Below are 19,880 nucleotides of genomic sequence, written 5' to 3'. Positions count from 1 at the left end.
AGGGCGGGGGTGGGGGGGGAGGGGAGAGAAATTTAGAGACAGGAAGCGGAAGGGCGGGACTTAGAGCCGTAGCCAGTCGGCGCAGAGGGCCGAATCCGTAAGGCCCGTTGAATGTTTGCGGGGGAGGCGGCTTCTTCCGGCTAGGCAGAGGAGCAGCTTCGTCAGTTGAAGGACACCTGCAACGAGGTCTGTGTGTTTTGGAAGGTGGGTGTGTAGGGGAACCCGGGCTCGGACCTCGCGGCTCCGCTTTGTGGGACTGGTCTAGAATCCGACCGTTTCCTGGTCCGGGCACACCGCGAGGTCTTCGCTTTGGGTGGGGGGCGTGGGGGGGTGGGAGAGTGATGGTGAATGGAAAAGAAATTAGAGAAAATGAGGGCCGGGCGTGAGGGTTCGGACAGTGGCTGGGAAGCCTTGGTGCGAGGTAAAGGCCCCCTTCCCCCAGCTCATAAAGGCCCTTAGAATGCATTTTCCAGTGGAGAAAAATGAGGCCCGCAGAGAAGGGAGTGTCCCAAGGTCACCCAGTGACGTAATATTGGATGAGAACTCGGGCTTCTGACCCCCTCTGGTCATGTTAACCTCTTTCCCACTGTATGCCCAGAGCAGTTTGTTTGCACTGAGCTGTGCTTAGGAAGCTGTCCAGCCAGGCCTCCTTTAGCTGCGCTGCAGCCTTTGTCAAGCGGGAGCGAGTGTAGCCCGCCCTCTGCGCTTCGCCGGGCACGCGATAAGCGGGTTAGATTTCAATCTGTGTTCGATCAGTGGGGAAGGCCTTTCCTAGGAGGTAGCCAGAACAGAGAGCTGTAAACTCCTTGAAGTGCAAGAGGCTGCTTCTGGAGCGGCTCTCCCTCGTCTTTGCCTCCTTTACCGCGTCATCTCACCAATCCAGGTAGGTGTCCGGTCCGACACAACAGCAGTACCGAGAAACAGAAAGTAGCGAGGGTGGTTTCTGAAGTGCCCATTTTACAGATAAAGAGAGGCATGGAAAGATTAATTATATTTAATAGCAGTTCGCCGCTTAATTAGAAACAAGCGAAGACCCCATCGCTTAGACTTTGCCATAGGCTACAGTTTAGCAATTAGTACGGTTTAGTCTAGGTATTTTTCATTAATGTCTTTCTAAACTGAAGTATGACTCAGAAGGAAAGCAAGTTTCAGTTCAATTATTCCACAAAGTACCGTCTAACACAAGGATTCCTGATGTTTGCCCAAAAGTAACCTGCAGTTTACTGAGGATGCAGACCCAAGTGCTTGCAGGCTTTGCTCCAGTTGTTTATCGGCAACATCTCAGTTTCCCCTCCCATCTCAGCGTTTTTTAAGTCTTTCTTTACAACCTAGACTAAATTGCAGTTCCTGTACTGTGCCTTTCCCTGCAGTCAGAATTAGTCCTCTGTGTAATATTGCAAACATCAGCCTTCTATATTGTGTGGAGAGAAGTTTAAAGCACCTTAATATTGTTTCAATTGGACACCATTTCATCTTCTGAAAATGTCTGTTAAACACAAGGTAGTGGGAATTATCAGTTAATAATTGGACAAAATTAAGCCCTTGTTTTCTGTAGGGTTTCTCCGAGAATCCAAAAATCTGTCCTGAAGATGAATGGGAAAGCATGTGTTTAATAAGTTTACTAAAATAAAACAATTAATATGAAAGCTATATCATAAAGATTTCTTTTAATGGAGATTTTCCTACTTGGCCTGAACTGGCCAAGGCCCCTAAAGTGGCCCAAGGAAGTTGGGAATCCTTCATTGCTCCAAGAACTTTCTTGAAACAGTTTTCAAAATTAAGGTCATTTGTCCAAAGTTTAATTGCCAATTCTATGCACGTGAATGCCTCTGAAGGCCTTTGAATGGTACACTGGAGAGTGCCAGTTTCCATAGCAACAACTTCCTCGCAGGTCTCTCCCGCTTCCATTTCATCAAGAGCCAACTGAGTCACTGCCACTGCCTACCAATCTCGACCGGACCTCGACCGGCTCGTTTATATTGCCAATCGACTCGGCGTGGCGTCGGTCGTGGTAGATAGGCGGTCATACAGACGAATTTTCGAGTGTTGTTCTGGTGACCTTTGATTGTGCCTTTACTATTTTTTATTATAAAAGAAATACATGCCTTTGTGAAATACATAGGTTTTATAGCTGTAACCCCGTTTTAAAGTTTGCTATATATTCTTCCAGGGTTTTTTCCCAATATAATTACTAATAAGCATCTCGTTTTCTGTTTCTGTTCCTGGAGTGTTTTTCAAACTTTTAACATACATCAGAATCACCTAGAGGGCATATTAAAACAGATTGTTGGGACTCAGGGTTTCTGATTCAATAGGCCTGAGAATGTGCATTTCTAACAAGTTTCCATGAATAGTGACAGTGTGGGGACCAGACTTTGAGAACCATTGATGTGCTCTATAATATAATGTCCAGAAATAGGATTTTTTTAATATTTAACATGACATTGGGACATGTTTCCATGTAAGTACATAAAGATCTGCGAGCATGGGGACATCATTCCATGTCTATATATAATAAAGATCTCCATGCATTCCGTTTCCTTCAATGGAAACCATCACTTATCAGTCTCCTGTAGACGGACTTATAGTTCTTCTTTATTTTCATAAACTGTATTTCATTTACCATCCTTGAACCATACTATACGTTTCTACTTTGTAATATTTCTATAAGGATAAATTCCTGGCAAACAAATGAACCAGCTAGGTAAAAGGGTATGCTAATTTTTTAATTTCATAGCTATTGCAGAAGAATTGCATATTAGGAAGGTTGTACCTGCTTACACTCCCTCCAGGCAAGAGAGAATCCTTATTTTCCCACATTCCCACTACTACTGCTAATTATCATAAATTTATCTTTGTAGTCTGATGGCTAAATATTGGTCTCATTTTACATTTCTTTGATCATTAGGTTATCTGTTTCACCTTTTTGCGTTTGGCCACCTTTATATTTTCCCTTCCCTAAGGTGATTAAAATATTTGCCCACGTTTTCTTCAGGATATTTTGGCTTCACTTTTACATTTAAAGCTTTTGATCTGTTTTGGTGTAAGGAGTAAGGATTTCAGCTCCCCCCCACCCCCCACCAATAGTTCGTATGTATCAACTCCATTTAGTAAATGATCCCTTCTCCCCCTTCCCATGGAGATCCTAAATTTATAGGAAAAACTGTAAAAAGAGGGATTGCAAGGTGAGCTGTTTAGTTGGTGGCTACCCCTCTGAGGAACTTTGAAAAGTATCACAAGCTCCAGCTTTCAGCTAGTCTTAAAACTGATTAATTCCAGGTACAGTGTACTGTGGTATAGATAGAGCCAGGAATGAAAACATCAACCAATATTGAGTCAGAGGATGGACTTAAAGACTACTGTGTTCTCTTCCTGTGCTGAGTGATTTGATATATATTCTGGAGTGTTGTGTGATAACAACCAAGATAAAGTCCTCCTTCCAAACGTTTTCTCTTATCAGCAAGGTTTTTTCCACCATTTTGCTGCTGCTTTGTTGGGTGAGGCATACATAAAATTTACAACATTTATATGCAATGAATTTTTTTGAATTTTTTTAGTTTAAAAAAATTTTTCTTTTAAATTGCATCCAAACCAATTTGTTGCTTTCTTTCTTTTTTTAAAAGATTGAAATCATGGCAGGTCCAGAAACTGATGCCCAGTACCAATTCACTGGTATCAAAAAATATTTCAACTCTTACACTCTCACAGGGAGAATGAATGTAAGTATTAATGATACCTTTAAGCAGTTGTTTTAGAATAAAATAGATGTGACAACAACTCTTGTTTACTTTTTCCTTTCTTTTTCAGTGTGTACTGGCCACATACGGAGGTATTGCTTTGATAGTTTTATACTTTAAGTTAAGGTCTAAAAAAACTCCAGCTGTGAAAGCAACATAAACGGTAAGAAATTGACATTTAAAACTTTATATAACTTTGCCATTTTGATCTTAGGGGGTTTTTCCCCCCACTATACAAGTATATTGTTCAAAATTTATTACATTCAAGAAAAAAAAAATAGAAAAATATTGTCCATGTCCCCATTACCCTGACAATTTTCGTTAACATTTCAGTTTAGCTCTTTTTTAATGTATTTGTTTGGTTTCCAGTGGCTGTGATCCGTATCTGTAATTTTGTCTTATGCATGTTCTCTGTAATTTGAATGCATGAGTGCTCATGGGTATATGATTTATTTCACAGAGGAAATGTCTCCTACTAGAATTTTTTTTTAATATAAATAATATTACAATGAATGCCTTTGAGCATGAAGTGTTTGTATCTGTGATTGTTTTCTTAAGGTGAAGTGCTTTCTCAGAGGGTTGTGGGCGCCTAGCTTTCTTCCCCAGGCAGTGTTGAATAACATCAGTTTCTGATTTTTGTTAATTTGAGGAGTAAAAATAATTTCTTTTTGATAAAGTTGTATATTTTTTCCATTTGTTTACCACTTGTATTTTTCTTAACATTCTCTTTGTGTTCTTCTCATTTAACATTTGGGACTTTCTCTTTGTGAAGACCTTCTCTCTCTTGTATAAGCTCTCTTAATAGTTATTAACCAGCCTTTTAAATCAGTTGCAAATATATCTTGGTTTTTGCTAGTTTCCATTTTTATGTCAGCCATTCTGTCTTTTCCTTAAATCCCCCGAGACTTCATTTTCTTCTTATAGTGCCACCCAACCCCCATTTGCCCTTGCTTGAGTAAATATTTGTTGTGTTGGTGGTAGATGAGGTGCAGAAAACCCAAAACCCAGATCTTTATCTAATGTAGCCCTCCAAGACAGAAAATTTTTTTCTCTCCTCTTAAAAACTTTTCCGATCCCAAAACTATTGACCTTAAGGGACTGACTGCATATCCCAGAATGCAGTGGTCCATGGCTTGTTCCTGACAAACAGGTAGTTTTTTGCCCAATTTTTCATGTTAGGTTCCTCCTTTGTTTTTATAATGGGGATAATACCACCCTCCCTGTTTTCTACTGTTTAAAATACTACTTTATGAAAAAAGATGTTATTTTATGTACTAGGCTTTTCTAATGGTATACATTTAGCATCATACTGAATTATTGGCAGCTCTTTTGTTAAAGGGGGAGTGTTAAATTGTATTAAGCAGAGAGACACCTAAATTTTGGGGGGTTACTGACTCCTTTGAGAATCTAATGAATTTGCATTCAATTTCAGGGGGGTTCATGGATAGTCTTGTACTAGTAATTACTGAATGTCTTAAAGTTGAACACATTGGTGTCTAAGCAATTTTTGTTTTGTTTATAGGATTCTCAATTGTACCTCATCTGTTAAGTTCCCATGCCTAAAGAAGCTAATGTCAACTCATCATGTGATACTCGATTTGTACAATAAATTATGAACCTGGAAAAGCTGGTTGTCTTTATTTACAAGATATCAAAAATATAAAAACTGTACAAAATGCAACAAAGGCAAAAAACTGGCAGTGACTTGGTCTAATAAATCTTTTAGTTTCCCAAAGCAAGGCTCAGTACTGGAGGTAAGCAATTGAAATGTCTGACTTCAAGTGTGCTAGGTTCTATGTGGCCATTTTAGCTGAAGTAGAACATGGAAGTTAATTTCTTCACCTGGTTTATAGAGTGTTTGCGTGCACTCAGTCCAACTGGTATAAATTCAGATATCGATGGATGGTTGTACTTCATCTATTTCTCAAAAAGGAATTGTAGTTCACCCTACCCAGTTAACGTACATTCCACTAATCATGAGCCAAGCAAAAATGCTAGTGGATCATTTAACATAGTACTTGAGTGCCATACAGTAACTGCATTTTTACAGCAGGAACATACATGCTCATAGAATTCTTCAGCTAAAATTCAGGATGGTATTATATTACTCAATTTGAATCTTGAAGCAGGATGAATTACTGAAATCAACTGATTTTTTTCTAAACAAAATAAATTAAAATAGCATTTGAACAGGCAATGCATAGTTTCCACAAAATCCAAAGCACCATAAATGTCCCCTCCATGAACATAATACCTCTTATTCAACTAACGGAAATTAGTTAAATGTGGTTGCTATAGAAATGTGGAACTATCCTGTTCAGATTTTCCAAGCAGCATACTTCCAGATCCATATAGACAAAACATTCTTTGTAGCTTAAATATTAATCACTGAGGTATTTGCTTTTAGTCTCCCTTTTTCAAACAGTAGCTTCCAAAGGTCTTTAATACCGATGGTTTATTGCGGACTATAAGCTCCTGCAGCTAGAACCAAGTTTCTTCTAGTAAAATGGAGGTGTACAACTGGTGTTGATTTGGTCATATATGTTCCCAACAATAACTCCTGTGAATTCTCAGGTAAATTTATATGCCCAGTGGCTGTAGTAAAGTCATCAGTCTCTAAATCTTCAAATGCTTTGATAGCATCCCATAACCGTACTGTATTATCCATTGAACCTAAGAGGAAATCAAAGGAAACCATTTAGTAGCATCTGCCTTATTTAGATTCTGAGATTCTGTCAAGTATGCTTTATGCATTTACTTTTTATTTCTGGTGAAAAAAATCTGAACTTGATTAACAACTCTATTCCCTCTAAAGCAGCACTTCAAGCAGTAGTTTTAACCTGAGAAGTCAACATACATATAGGGTAACAATCCGGAATCATAGCTAAGGAGAAGCAAAACTTAAAAAACAGCAGGACTTAATTTTGCAATGGTCAACATTCAGTGCTTCCTTTAAATATACCATTGACCCTTTACCACAAAGCCATTTCTAGTCATTTACCTGATGCCAAAATTTCACCATCTCTACTAAATCTAAGTGAACAGACTGTATCACTGTGGCCTTTTAATTCTCCAACCATCAAACCATGTCCAATGTCCCAAAGGAGTACTCTGCCATCTGTTGCTCCTGTAGCCAGGAATCTCCCATTGGGAGAAAATGTCAAGGAATGAATTGGTCCCTAGAAAAGAAGTCCATGGAAAGAATCAAAAATAGGGTTAAAAATACCTAAGAAAATAAGACACAAGTTAGAATTATAAAGTTTAGTGGTGCGAATAGTATCTTTAAAATGTGTCACTGGTTAATTTTTTTTTAACATCTTTATTGGAGTATAATTGCTTTACAATGTTGTGTTAGTTTCTGCTGTATAACACAGTGAATCAGCTATATGTATACATATATCCCCATATCCCCTCCCTCTTGTGCCTCCCTCCCACCACTCTAGGTGGTCACAAAGCACTGAGCTGATCTCCCTGTGCTATGCAGCTGCTTCCTACTACCTGTTTTACATTTGGTAGTGTATATATGTCAATGCTACTCTCTCACTCCGTCCCAGCTTACCCTTCCCCCTCCCCATGTCCTCAAGTCCATTCCCTACGTCTGCATCTTTATTCCTGTCCTGCCCCTAGGTTCATCAGAACCATTTTTTTTTAGATTCCATATATATGTGTTAGCATATGGTATTTGTTTTTCTCTTTCGGACTTCCTTCACTCTGTAAGACAGACTCTAGGTCCATCCATCTGGTTAATTTTTTTTTTTTTTTAACATCTTTATTGGAGTATAATTGCTTTACAGTGGTGTGTCATCTGGTTAATTTTTAAACTATTTTTATCTCAAAAGAACCTTGTGTGCTGGAATAATGAAGGTATAAAATACCTTGTGTCCAGTGAAGATCCTTACACAGTTCCCATTCAGGACATCCCAGAGCCGCACAGTCCTGTCTGCAGAGCCCGTAGCAACATAATTAGAATTGGGATGGAATCTGGTACAATTCACATCAGCAAGATGGCCAGCAAAAATCCTTAAAGGCTGATAGTGATCTGTAGCCCAGAGCCTTTTAAAAAAAATTATTGAAAATAAAAGAAGGTAATTAGTTAACTGTGAAATGCCAAAATTCTATCCAAAATAAATATAGAAACAACCATGTGAAAGGTTAGCTCCAAATGGGTCCCACTCACTAGTTACCTGAGGGAAAGAAGATGGAATGACTGAGACTAAACACTTTTTTTTCTGGCCGCAGTGCAGCTTGCGGGATCTTACTTCCCTGACCAGGGACTGAACTCGTGCCCTCGGCAGTGAAAGCGCAGAGTCCCAACCACTGGACCGCCAGGGAATTCCCTAAACATTCTTAAGAAAAACTAATTGATACAGTACAAAAATTTTTTAATTCTATAATCCTTTAGTTCTCTGTATGTACACCTCCCACTCCAACTCCTAGTCTAACTTACAGAAGAGTATTTTTCCCTAGTTTTGGCCACCACATAGTTTCTAACCCAAGACACCTCATCCTGAACTTCTAAGGAGATGACAGGGAAATAAACGTGCTCACAGTGGTTGTAAAAGACAAGGTTTAGCATCCGGTTGGGGAAGGGAAGGGCATGGACTCTTGGTATAGACATAATTGCAGACATAGTAATATTCCTGTCCCAAATTCATTTTCAAATAAGGACCTATAAATGCTGACGTTCTCAAAATGTTGATCCTGAATAATAGAAGCAAAAATGAGTTTGGCTGGAGTTTCTAATTCCCAACAAGAAACCATTCTGTTCCTTGAATAGGCCCAGTCCTAAGCTCATAATGTTCTTACCGAGCTACTCGGTCGTGGCCCCCTGACACAAAATAATATCCATATGGAGAAAACTGTGTGTCCCACACTGGATAGTTGTGTCCTTTATATCCCACCAAGCAGGTAAATGTTTGAAGACTCCACAATCTAACAGTTCCATCTTCTGAAGAGGAAAGCAGGTAGTTCCTGAGAGAAGAGAAGGTAGTACATTCGATTCCTAGAATAACTTAGTTATCTGTCCAGTTTCTCTGTACATTTGTATATATTAAACATAGCTAACTGACATGCTACATCTCACTTTTAATTTATACATGAAATTCACAGTGGATAACAAGAGTTGAAAGTACTAACTAATGTTAGCTGTGACACTCTACATCTACCGAGCACCTACTGAATGAGGTTAGATTATTTTAAAAACATTATCTATTAAGAGGAAAATCACAGTTCTTCGAAAAAAAAAATACCAAGAGGTAATGACAAAAAGTATGATCAAATAAGGTCACCTGAGAAAGGCTTCTAAGAAATGTGATATGTCACTTAAAACTTAATCTTTTACTTTAAAATGGAGATGCTATTTTCATATCCTGTAAAAGTTGTGTAAGAATTTAAAAGTAAACATCTTTTGGACCAAAAAAAAAAAAAATGCCAAAACAAAAAACACTATAGATGCGAGAATAATACTCTACCTTCTTCAGGAATGAACAGAAAAGCTGAACTACTCAGAAAGTACTATGGTTTTCAATGAAATCAGAAGTTTCCCTCAAGTAAAAATACACCATCTGGCTAAATCCTATAAAATAACAAAAATCCTCATTCTCAAAGTTTCATAAGGATGAAAATCTTGATGGATTGAAAGCTATTATCTATCAAATAAGATACAGATGGTGTTATGATAACAAAATACCCTCCCTGCATTTCTACAGAATGTTAGAGATCATGAAAAATAGGCAAACCCATATTTGTGGGTTTCAAATTCCCATTTCAGTATTCTCTTAGTTCTTTTGATTATACAAAGATAAATCTTCAATTGATAGGTAATATGCCTTTAATATCAGTAATTTGTTGTGAATTTGGAGATGACAGAAGACAGCAGTAGCCACAAAACCCAAAGCAAGAACCCAAAGAAGCAATTCAACCCCTACTGGAGTTACACAAAACTAAAGCTGATTTTTATAACCAGCAAACCCTGAAGCTATGTATCCTGGTTCTGTAAATTTGGGTATTATACACCAGTACCCCAAGATAAATCAGCAGAGGGCAAGATTCTAAAAGATAACGCACTACTATGTATAAAATAGATAACTAATGAAAACCTACTGTATAGCACAGGGAACTCTACTCAGTGCTCTGTGGTGACCTAAATAGGAAGGAAATCCAAAAAAGAGGGGATACATGTATACATATAGCTGATTCACTTTGCTGTACAGCAGAAACTAACACAACAATGTAAAGCAACTATACTCCAATAAAAATGAATTAAAAAAAATTTTTAAAGGATAATAAAATAATTCTCTACAAAAAAATAGTAATAATAAAAGATAATGAATGATAGGCAACCACGAGATTTTTCTAAAGGAATTTTCCCCAACATTTTCATAATGTTCCCAGTAGTTAACTTTCATATAATCTCAATGTAATACAGCAGTATTTAATTTTTTTGTTTGTATTTTACCTATCTGGACTGAAGCTGGCTCCATAGACGGGCCCACTGTGACCATACAAAATCTTCAACTCACTTGCTGTTTTCTCATCCATGATTCTTTCTAAGACATCATCAGATTCTTTATCTATGAGGCTAAGATCTAAAATGGTCGAGAAATGTTAATTTTTTAAAGTACATTCATTAAAACATTTTAAGGCAATTACATCACAGTTCAGGAGAAGAACATTTGAACTGTTCCTCCTATATACCAACCACTGTGCTAATGCCTCTAAATTAGGTGCTATCATCCCAGTGTATAAGAGAAGAAAATGAGGTTCAGAACAGTTAATAATATGCCAGAGTGCACACAGCTACTTAGTGTTGAAACTAGGGCTGAAACTCAAATTTATCCATTATATCACCATGTTTCACAAAAGGAAACTATAGAAATATTAAAATAAATTATTGAAAATGTATTATCTTGTTTAAACAATACAGTTAGCAAGAAACTTTCTTTAAAATGTAACCCTGGTCTTAGTTCATTTTAGCCATTTTTATGGCTAAAACAGAAAGTACTCTCCCACTATTTAAAGGTTTTTTTTTTTTAATTCACAAGCAAACAATCATAAAATGTTAGATTTTTAACCTTAGGGAGTTTTCTAGCCTAATGCCCTCATTCTACTGATGAGAAAACTGAGGACCAGTGAAATTAAACCAGGCTAGCACCCCAGTCTCCTGATTGCCACTCCAATGCACTTTTCACTGTTGGCAATGTTATTAGCCATTTTGACTTAAAGTAAAATCAAGTGAAATTCTGCTAAGATCACAATGTCTTCTGTATATTTCTTGGAATCAAGATTGGTGTAAACTAATGATGAGTTTATATCCTCACAGGTCATCTCAGTTACCTGCTGCTTGTTTGACACTACGAAGCTTTTTGGGTGTCACAGACCACACTCTGACAGTTGAATCTGCAAAACCTCCAGCAATCAAACTAGAATCATCAGTGACATCCACTGCAGTGAGGCCCTGCCAATTAAAAAAAATATATATATATATAAATACACACACACACACACACACACACACACACACACTAAACAATACTGTTTTAGGGAAAAAATTATAGTCACATCTTAGAGAATATATAATGATAGCTATTTTTCTCATATAAAATATCTTTGAGATTTCATTCTCCTTTGAAATCAACTGTTCAAAAGCACTTACTTTGAGAACATGTCATTTACCCCTTTTTTGCCCTCTAAATTTGGAGTGCATCATATAAAGCAAATGTTAATCATTTTTGTACTTTACTAAATATATCCTCAGCAGCCTATTATAAAGCCTTATTGTCTATAGAGGCTTAACAGACATAAAGATATGAAGAATTCTTAATAAAAAATATTAAGTTTACGTAAGTACTTAAGTTCAAGAGAGATGAACCACATAGCTTCCTCCTTTTTCAAAGGCTAGCAGAATTCTGATCAGTGAAATGAAGGACACATACAAGCAAGATTCTGGTACCTACAAGTCGCTAAAGGTCTTTTAAACATTGCCTTCTATCTATTCTGAGCAATGTCCAATTCTCCTTTCCTAACTGCTGTCTTTAAGCCATATTTATATCAAGAGTTTAAAGAAGAAAACTTCATTTTAGTTAAGACATCTAAGTTACTTTTAATGGTAATCACTGTTTTTCATGACTCCTAATTTTCTCCCAGAAATTGCCAAATCATTTTACCAACCTGGTAAGCATTGAGGAATGTATAGAAACAAATTGAGGGTAAACAATCTGGCCCAAGGCGTACTCGTTTGGTGGTTTCTTTCATATTCATTATCTTATCCAATTTATCTGAATCTTTCAACTCAGGAAGAGGGATTCTGTGAAAGAAAAACAGACTGGAAATTACTCTGAATATTAAATAACTTGAACCATCTATAACATTGTCTTAAACTTCCACACATGTTCCTGAGGTTTTTTTCCTCACCTGTTTTGAGGTGGAGCATTGGGATCTTGTTTTTTGCTTTTGGATCCGATACTATCTTTTTTAGGCTTCTTCTTCTTAGGTTTTCCTTCTTCATTTTCTCCTTCTTCATCCTCATCATCCAAAGGCACCTCAATTTCTGGCTCTTTTAATAAACCAAAAAATACCTACAAGTCAAAGGAGCCAATTTTTTAAATTACTTTTTTGTTCATTAATACATCCTTTTCATATCTTGATAGGAGGAATCACAATTACAATAGGGTCATGGATATCCTGAAGCAGATTCTGTACTTGTCTACCCAATAGCCAATCTCCCCTTCTTCCTTACTAACAGAACCCTGATTTTGTTGGAGCAGCAGTATGCTCAGTTAAAATCATTTCTGTTCCCGGGCTCCCTTGAAGCCATACAATGGCCATATAATATCGTTCTGGCCAATAGATATACACACAAATATACTGGGTAGTGTTTTAGAAAAAAGTAGTTTTCCTGATAAAAACGGAGAAATTCAGCAGGTATGTCTTTCATCCTCCCCCTTCTGCCTTCCTGGAATACAGATGCAAAGCTGGTGCTGCAATAGCCACCTGTGAGCACAATGAAGAAAGCCACATTCTGAAGATGGCAGAGCAGAAAGTAGAAGGAGCCAGGGTCCTTGATGGCATTGTGGAGCCCTCACACCAACCTAGGAGGGCCTTCTGCTTTAATTCATTTTATGTGAGAAAAACCCCTTACTTGTTTCTGCCAATGTAGTCAGGGTTCTGTTAAATGCATCCATTCCCAAATTCTCACTAATATATACATCATCCTTAGAACATGAAACTTAGTATACAGTGTAAAATTATTCCCAAACTAGCTATAAGAAAAATGTGTAAATTATGTAGATGGAAATGCTACAATTTTTCATAATCTGCATTATATAGTTCTTAGGTTTATTCCCATACCTTTGATTTGTTTGCCTCTCGTTTAGCCTCTCCTGCCAAACTTCCCACCATCGCATCTATCTGTTGCTTACTACGCGGCATCCCATCAAAGATGTCAATGTAGAGGTGCTCCTGAACTATGTTCCATATCTGATTGTTCTGTTTCTCCTGAAGATGCCTCTTCAAGAGTTGGTACGAGTCTCGGGAAATACGCAGAACAAATTTACTTGTTCGAAAATCCAACATGGTCTCATTCCCTTTCATGTGTTCCTTTTTGGTAAGACTAGATAATACTCGTAGGTCATCCTGGTAATAACATTCCTGATCTCCATGGAACCTGTTTCAGTGATTTTAAAAAGTCATTTTTCAATGTAATCGTTAAGGGATCTGCCTCTCCCCCATATATTTATAAACATCCCAGAATATTTTCAACGTAGTAGTCTGAATAATCGTGGACTAAGCTGTAGGATAAGAAGTAACGCATTTCAAAATGATTACAATTCAGTTCTGAATTCATCCTAAAAATGACCAATTTAATTCTCTAATGAAATAAATGCATCATAAACATTTTAAGAGAATTTGAAATAAATACCATAAATGAATGAAAGATAAGCTATCCACCATTGGCAGACAGTCTCATTTGAATGCCACCATTGGTAGACATCTGAAAATGTTAGAAACTTAGCTCTACTAAATTTTATGTTCTCTCAAAACTCACTTTTTAAAACTTTTTATTATGGGAAATTTCAAACACATACAAAAGTAGAAACTATTATAATGAATTCAGTGTACCTATCACCCAGCCTCTCAACAATAATCAACACATGACATTCTCACAAAACCCATCATTTTTAGTGATTTCGCATATTCTTAATACCAGATATAAAGATTAAACATCCATACTTTAATAACATGACTAAAGAACAAACGTGTTGATATCAAACAGTGAGCACTCCCATTTACTCACCATTACCAAAGGCAATTAAATAAAGCTTTCAGCCTTGGTGACAATTACTAAATTTAAATGTACTTTTGTTTCTACAAATCTTAATTATCCTAATAAAATAAAATGTAAAGATCATATATTGACACTCACAAAGAGCAGCAAACAATGCAAAAACATTTAGAAAACAAATGGTTAAACATAAGATATTAGGACCCTAGCTCTGACACATAGCCAATAGATTCCTAAACTGTTACCTGTGCTACCCTATTATGACTCATCAAGACATGAATTAAGAGTTTCCGCCTAAGATTTGAATGAAATTAGAAATCTCAGCCTCTTGGTGTTGTATTAGTCGCCGCCGATAAGCTCATCTGAGCATGGGGTCCTGGCAAGGGCTGAGACTGTCCATGACAAGGACACAGAAAGTCAGTCCCCTACGATAGTCCAGCTTCCTATGTGAGGAGATGGCTACACCATGAGACTGGAAGAGGAGGTTTTTTGATGACAGTACTGTAAGAAAAATTAGCTTAGAAATTCTGTCACCATCAGCCTTAATCTTTTCTTTCAGAAACACTGAGCTACAGAACATTTGCCTTATATACCTTCTATTAGGTACTGCAGAATAATGAATGAACATAATGACACAGAAGCCAGGAGTCCTGAGTTCTACTGTTCCTCTATTACCACTACCTGTGTTACCTGACAAGTTCTAGCTTCTGGGTCTATTGCTTGTACTAAAGAGCTCTCATTTAAACTGTTAAGCACTGCCTCCTTCTTAAACACTCCTTTTCTTTGGCTTCTATAACTCAACACTCTCCTGGTTTTCTTCCTGCTTCTCTGGCGTCTCCTTTTATATCTCTTCTACTTGGTCATCTCTTCTACTCCTTTTATTTCTCTTCTACTCCAAATGTTGGAGTTCCTTGAGGCCCAGGCCTAGCCCTCCCATTGACTTATTTCATACTCCTTCCTAGACAGTCTCATCCCTATCCATCAATATTGCACACACTCCAATTTATGGCTCCAGTCCCTACCTCTCCTCTAAGCTCAGAGCCTTATATATCCTCCATCTATCAACTTGACATCTCTTAAATAAGTCAAAGGCATAAACAAATCTGAACTCAAGATTATTCTACAACCTGACAAAACCGGTCCTCTTCTAGGGTTTTCTACCTCAGTGAAGAGCACCCCTATCCAGCTAGGGGAGCCAGAAACCTAGGGATTATCAATTATACTTTCATCTCCCTTACACCTCCATATCCAATCACTCACCAAGTGCCTCATGAATATGTCTACTTCCCTTCACCAACACTATCACACCCTAGTCCAGTGTTTCTCAACAGGGTTGCAACTAGTATTTGGGGCAAAACAATTCATTGCTAAGTGGGACTACCTGCACGTATTGGAACTTTTGGAATCCCTAAGACACCTGATCCTCCAGCCTAGTCATTATGACAACCAAAAACACCTCCAGTTTCAAACAGCCCAGAGGAAGGAGGCATAATATTACCTTCAGTTGAGAACCAATACAATAACCTCCAAAATGGTCCATCTATAATCACTCTGTCCCCCACCATCTGTTTTCCCCACTGCATAAAGGTCCTTTCAAAATGTAAATCTAATAATAACATGGTCCTTCAATGACTTCTCTGGCAAAGATGTCTCACTGTCCCCAAATATCCATTTTTTTCTTTCTTCCTCCATAATAAAACACCTGAATACTAGCTGTCACATAGACACCTAGGTAAAGACCATATTTCCTACCTCCCTTGGCCATTGACTAATGACATAAAAAAGGGAGAAATATATGTCACTTCCAGGAAGGATGTGTGCCCTCCCTGCTGACTGTAACACTGATATGATTTCTTAGAGCCAGAGAATCACCTTGTATCACAGGTGGAAAATGCATGACAAGGATGTCAGAGCTATAAAATCAACAGAGCCTGGGTCCTTGATAATCAAGGATTCCATACCAGTCCTAGACTGCCTACATTCATGAGAGAGAGAAATAAACTTTTATCGTATTCAAGCCTCTACTGTTTGGGGTCCAGTCACTCTCAGTCTAATCTAATCCTAACACAGCTTCATATTGCTCTTAGGATAAAAGTAAAAATAAACTTTTATTTATGCCACTATTGTTTTGACTTTTCGGTGAATCTCAGCCAAATCTAATCCCATCCAATACAACCTCCTACTGCTCTGAGGATAAACAAAGACCCTCAGTATGGCCCAAGAACTGCCTGCTCCAGCCCCTAATCAACCAGCCAGCTTCCTGTTGTACCACACCCCACCCTCACACTCTGCTCCAGCCACACTTGCCTTTCATCTCTGTACCTACCGTGATCCTTCCTGCCACAGAGCTGTCACACATGCTTCTCCCTCTTCTCTTCCCCTGGTTAACTCCTGTTCAATCTTCAGATCCTACCTCAAGCATCACTTCCTCTGGGAGCCTTCCCTGACTTCTCCAACTAGATCAAATCCCTCATTTTAGGTTCTCATAGCACCAGGTACCTCTCCTTCATAAAGTACTTTTTGAGTTGCAATCTTATATTTGTGTAGTTACAGATGCGTGTATTCATTATATATATATAGCTATATATACATATTATATATATACATAAATTCACATACTTCTCAAAGAATGATTTTGCTTCATTCTCATGTTGATTGTAGACTAGTTCCAAATACATGTGTACAAATAGGGGATAAAAGAGTTGGGATAACTCTGCCCGATGGCAGTCCAAGGAACATTCAATGAAGTGTTTCAGTCCACTATAGTATTCTTCATACATTGTGGGGTCTCCTTGTTGGTTGTAGGCTGATAGCACGGCACTGACATCCGGCTGGTCTTCCACAGCTACACTTCCAACTGTTTAAAAAACGAAAAATAACTTTCAGGAAAGTGACCTGACATGCACAAAGAGACTAAGGCTGTTTTGCTAAGGTCCAGAGGTGAATTGTTTCTCAGATGTTTGTCCTTCTCCTCTCAAACGCTCTTCCCCAACTCAATCACATAATCTTTTAATGGGATTCACTTTGTTTCAGTCACCCATCCAAAATTCCTTCGGTTTGTCCATATCTTAAAATAAAATTTTCAAATCAATAACAAAAAGATTCAATATTTTTCCTAGAGGTAACTTATTTTAAAGACAAATTTTATAAAGCATGGTATGTGCAAATCAACCAACTATCTTAATCTTCTCTCAAGGCTCAGTGCAAATGGCACCCACCACCACCAAGCTATGCCCTGGAGTAACATTTCCAGCTCTCTGAGCTACCTAAATATTTTGTAACTGTCCAGCAACACATCCTATCCTGTTACCTTCATATATGCACATCTATCACTCCCTATAAAATATAAGCATGTTAACAGTGGGAAGGACTTGCCTTATTTATATTTCCAAAAGACAAATCTATTTTATATGCTTAAAACAATTTCCATAACCAGCATTTCAAGGCAAAAAGCATACGCATTTATTTGTAATATTTCAATACCAAACAATGATACATCTGTCAATCGAATCAGAGTTTGTTGGAAATTTTTAAGTTGCAATTATAGTACTGTTATGCTCTTTACTGCACAAATTTTAGAAGTTCTCTAGAAGTTTACTCTGATGGCCTCTTTTCATCCCTACTGGTTTCTGAGTTACAATCTAAAAAATAGGTCAAGTTTCTGAAGAGATGAGAGAATACAGCAAAATAACCAACAACATAATTCATCCATCTTATAGTTCATTCACAAAATTCAGCATTCAAAAAAGATTCCTCTCCATCACATTTGCATACATTTCTACTTATGGGTTACAATGCTACATATTCATACTTCACTTCTGGCAATGCTGCAGAGATTAGGTCTCATAAATACAAAAGGGGGGGAAGCCTCAGGTGTCAGGGATGGATACCTAGGCATAAACTTATCAGTGCCAGACATTTTACATATATTATATCTAAATCTCACAATAACCCATTTAATAGAGGGGGGGGAAAAAAACTCTCAAGCTTAGGAAGAATAACAATCAGCATCACACAAGTAAAAGCAACAGAGACAGAAACTGAACTCAGGTCTGCCCAACACCTGTTCCTAAGTGAATGATTCTCAAACTTTGCCCTACATCAGTGCCCCTTGGAAGCATTTGTTTTAAAATGCAGATTCCCAGACTCCACCTGCACAGGGTCTGATTCACTAAGTCTGAAGTGACGCCCAAGAATCTGCATTCCTCTAAAAGATTTAACACCAATGTTAGCCTATATTTTGAGAAAGACTGGCTACTCTATATTCATCACTCCCTGGCTGTGTGGTTCAAAGCAAGTCCCTTGGCCTTTCTCAGTCTGTTTTCTCATCTCTAAAATAGCGGTACTGTCTACCTCACAGTGGAACTGAGAAAATTAAGATACATAACAAAGTATTTATAGTAAAAGTACGCTAGTACAAAACTGTACAAATATTGCTAGTGTTAATGTATCCCTGCCCAAGGCTCAAGAGCCCAAATGAGAGGAAAGGGACCAAAAGCCTGAAAGTCCCCGCCTCTCCGCGCCCACCGTCCCCATACATCCCTCAGCTCAACAGCTCTCCACAGCCTCTCGCTGGAACTGACAGCTCGGAAGAGGGTTTGACTGCGCAGCCGGCGCACCAGGGAAAGGGGCGGGCATGTGGCCCTAGAGGCGGGCCCAGGAAATTCAAAACAAGCCCGCAGAGGTGCAGGCCTGCCAGCCTCTGCCTTCCCGGCTCGCTCCCCTTCGTGCCAGCCCTGCCTCCCCGGGACCCCGCGGCTCACCTTTCCCCGGAGCCGCAGGACCTGTCGCTAAGCCCGAGACGGCGGCGGACCCCGAAGCACCGCTGACCGGAGGGTCGGGGGCCGCAGGGCCGGGGGCCGAGGCGGTGACCCGACTAAGAAGCGCGCTAGCCGTCTCAGCGCCGGCGCCGTCCGCCTCTCCCGGGGCTCCGGAGCCCGCCACTGCCTCCTCCAGCAGCCGGGCCTCACGGCGCAGCGCCTCTTCGGCCTCGCGGAGGTTGTTCTGCCGTAGAAACTGCAGCACGGCCAGCAGAGTCTGTCGGTCGTGGGGAGCGCCGGCCTCTGGAGCAGCGGCGGGCACCGGGGCCGCCCCCGCCGGGGCAACGGCGGAGACAGCCACCGAGGGTTTGGGGGTCCCACCATCCCCGCCGGCCGACGACGACGCCGCAACGTTCCCACCGCCGCCGTTGGGGCCGTTGTTGGTTGTGCCGCCGCCACCCTCGCCAGTGCCGTCCCCCGCCTGCGGAGATAGCAGCGTCGGCGGTCCCTCAGGCTCTAACTTGACCGCCACCTCCGTCTGCTCCTCCGCCAGCGCCGCCATCTTGCGGCTGAGCCACCTTGCGCCGTCAAGCGTGATTGCGTTTTCGCCACATGGAGGGCGGGGAGGAGCATTTTACGACAGCTCTGGAGGGCAATTTACGGCAGTAGGAGGGGCGAGAAAGGAGAAGAAAAAGGAATAGGAGCAAGAGCAACTTTCAAAAGTGAGTGACAAAAAGACAGGAAGTGGGAGTTGGGGACCGCCTCGTGCTTTTGCCCGATAATAATTACGTTTATTACAGACCAGATATATTCAGGCACTGCGATAGACATTTTACATTATGTGACCTTTAATTCAACATTTTTTAAGGTACTGTTATCTTCACGTTACAGATGACTCAACCAAGACCTAAAGACAATTCAAAAATGCCAGATCAAGATTCGAATCCAGGTCTTTAACTTAAAAGCATATACTATTTACCAGAGGGAGGCTTCTGAAATACTGGTAAAGTTTTATGTTTTGATCTGGGTGGCGGTTACTTGTTTTTTTTCAATTTATGCTTTGTAAAAATTAATTGAGCTGCACGCTTACGTTTTGTGAAC

At 39.3% G+C, this 19,880-nt stretch overlaps 2 protein-coding genes across 5 annotated transcripts; one reads left to right on the top strand and one right to left on the bottom strand.

The window, feature by feature from the left end:
* Positions 1-42: 42 nt before the first annotated feature.
* Positions 43-5,363, top strand: ATP5MK (ATP synthase membrane subunit k). 3 transcript variants are annotated; one of them, XM_082408544.1, is made up of 4 exons: positions 43-186; positions 3,624-3,719; positions 3,808-3,900; positions 5,260-5,363. In XM_082408544.1, the coding sequence occupies exons 2-3, from the start codon at positions 3,633-3,635 to the stop codon at positions 3,895-3,897; spliced, it is 177 nt and encodes a 58-aa protein (XP_082264670.1). In that variant the 5' UTR covers positions 43-186; positions 3,624-3,632; the 3' UTR covers positions 3,898-3,900; positions 5,260-5,363. The 3 variants fall into 3 exon arrangements, with proteins under 3 accessions (XP_082264670.1, XP_082264671.1, XP_082264672.1); XM_082408545.1 differs by having other exon boundaries at positions 71-204; XM_082408546.1 differs by lacking the exon at positions 43-186 and adding an exon at positions 372-883.
* Positions 5,359-19,341, bottom strand: TAF5 (TATA-box binding protein associated factor 5; the record flags this gene model as incomplete). 2 transcript variants are annotated; one of them, XM_082408290.1, is made up of 11 exons in its annotated part: positions 5,359-6,410; positions 6,739-6,916; positions 7,613-7,790; positions 8,544-8,708; positions 10,195-10,324; positions 11,073-11,193; positions 11,907-12,042; positions 12,150-12,313; positions 13,086-13,401; positions 16,639-16,876; positions 18,783-19,341. In XM_082408290.1, the coding sequence occupies 11 exons, from the start codon at positions 19,339-19,341 to the stop codon at positions 6,193-6,195; spliced, it is 2,403 nt and encodes an 800-aa protein (XP_082264416.1). In that variant the 3' UTR covers positions 5,359-6,192. The 2 variants fall into 2 exon arrangements, with proteins under 2 accessions (XP_082264416.1, XP_082264417.1); XM_082408291.1 differs by lacking the exon at positions 8,544-8,708.
* Between the last annotated feature and the right edge of the window lie 539 nt (positions 19,342-19,880).

This window comes from Balaenoptera borealis, assembly GCF_965194805.1.
Source record: "Balaenoptera borealis genome assembly, chromosome: 10".
Lineage (NCBI taxonomy): Eukaryota > Metazoa > Chordata > Mammalia > Artiodactyla > Balaenopteridae > Balaenoptera > Balaenoptera borealis.
Note: the sequence above shows the minus strand (reverse complement) of the source record. Positions and strands in the feature narration are given on the sequence as shown.

Bases quoted from the DNA above. Each gene is read 5' to 3' on its own strand.
- ATP5MK (XM_082408544.1), top strand. From the start codon at position 3,633: ATGGCAGGTCCAGAAACTGATGCCCAGTACCAATTCACTGGTATCAAA. The intron at 3,720-3,807 runs GTAAGTATTAAT...TTTCTTTTTCAG, and splicing joins CTCTCACAGGGAGAATGAAT to TGTGTACTGGCCACATACGG.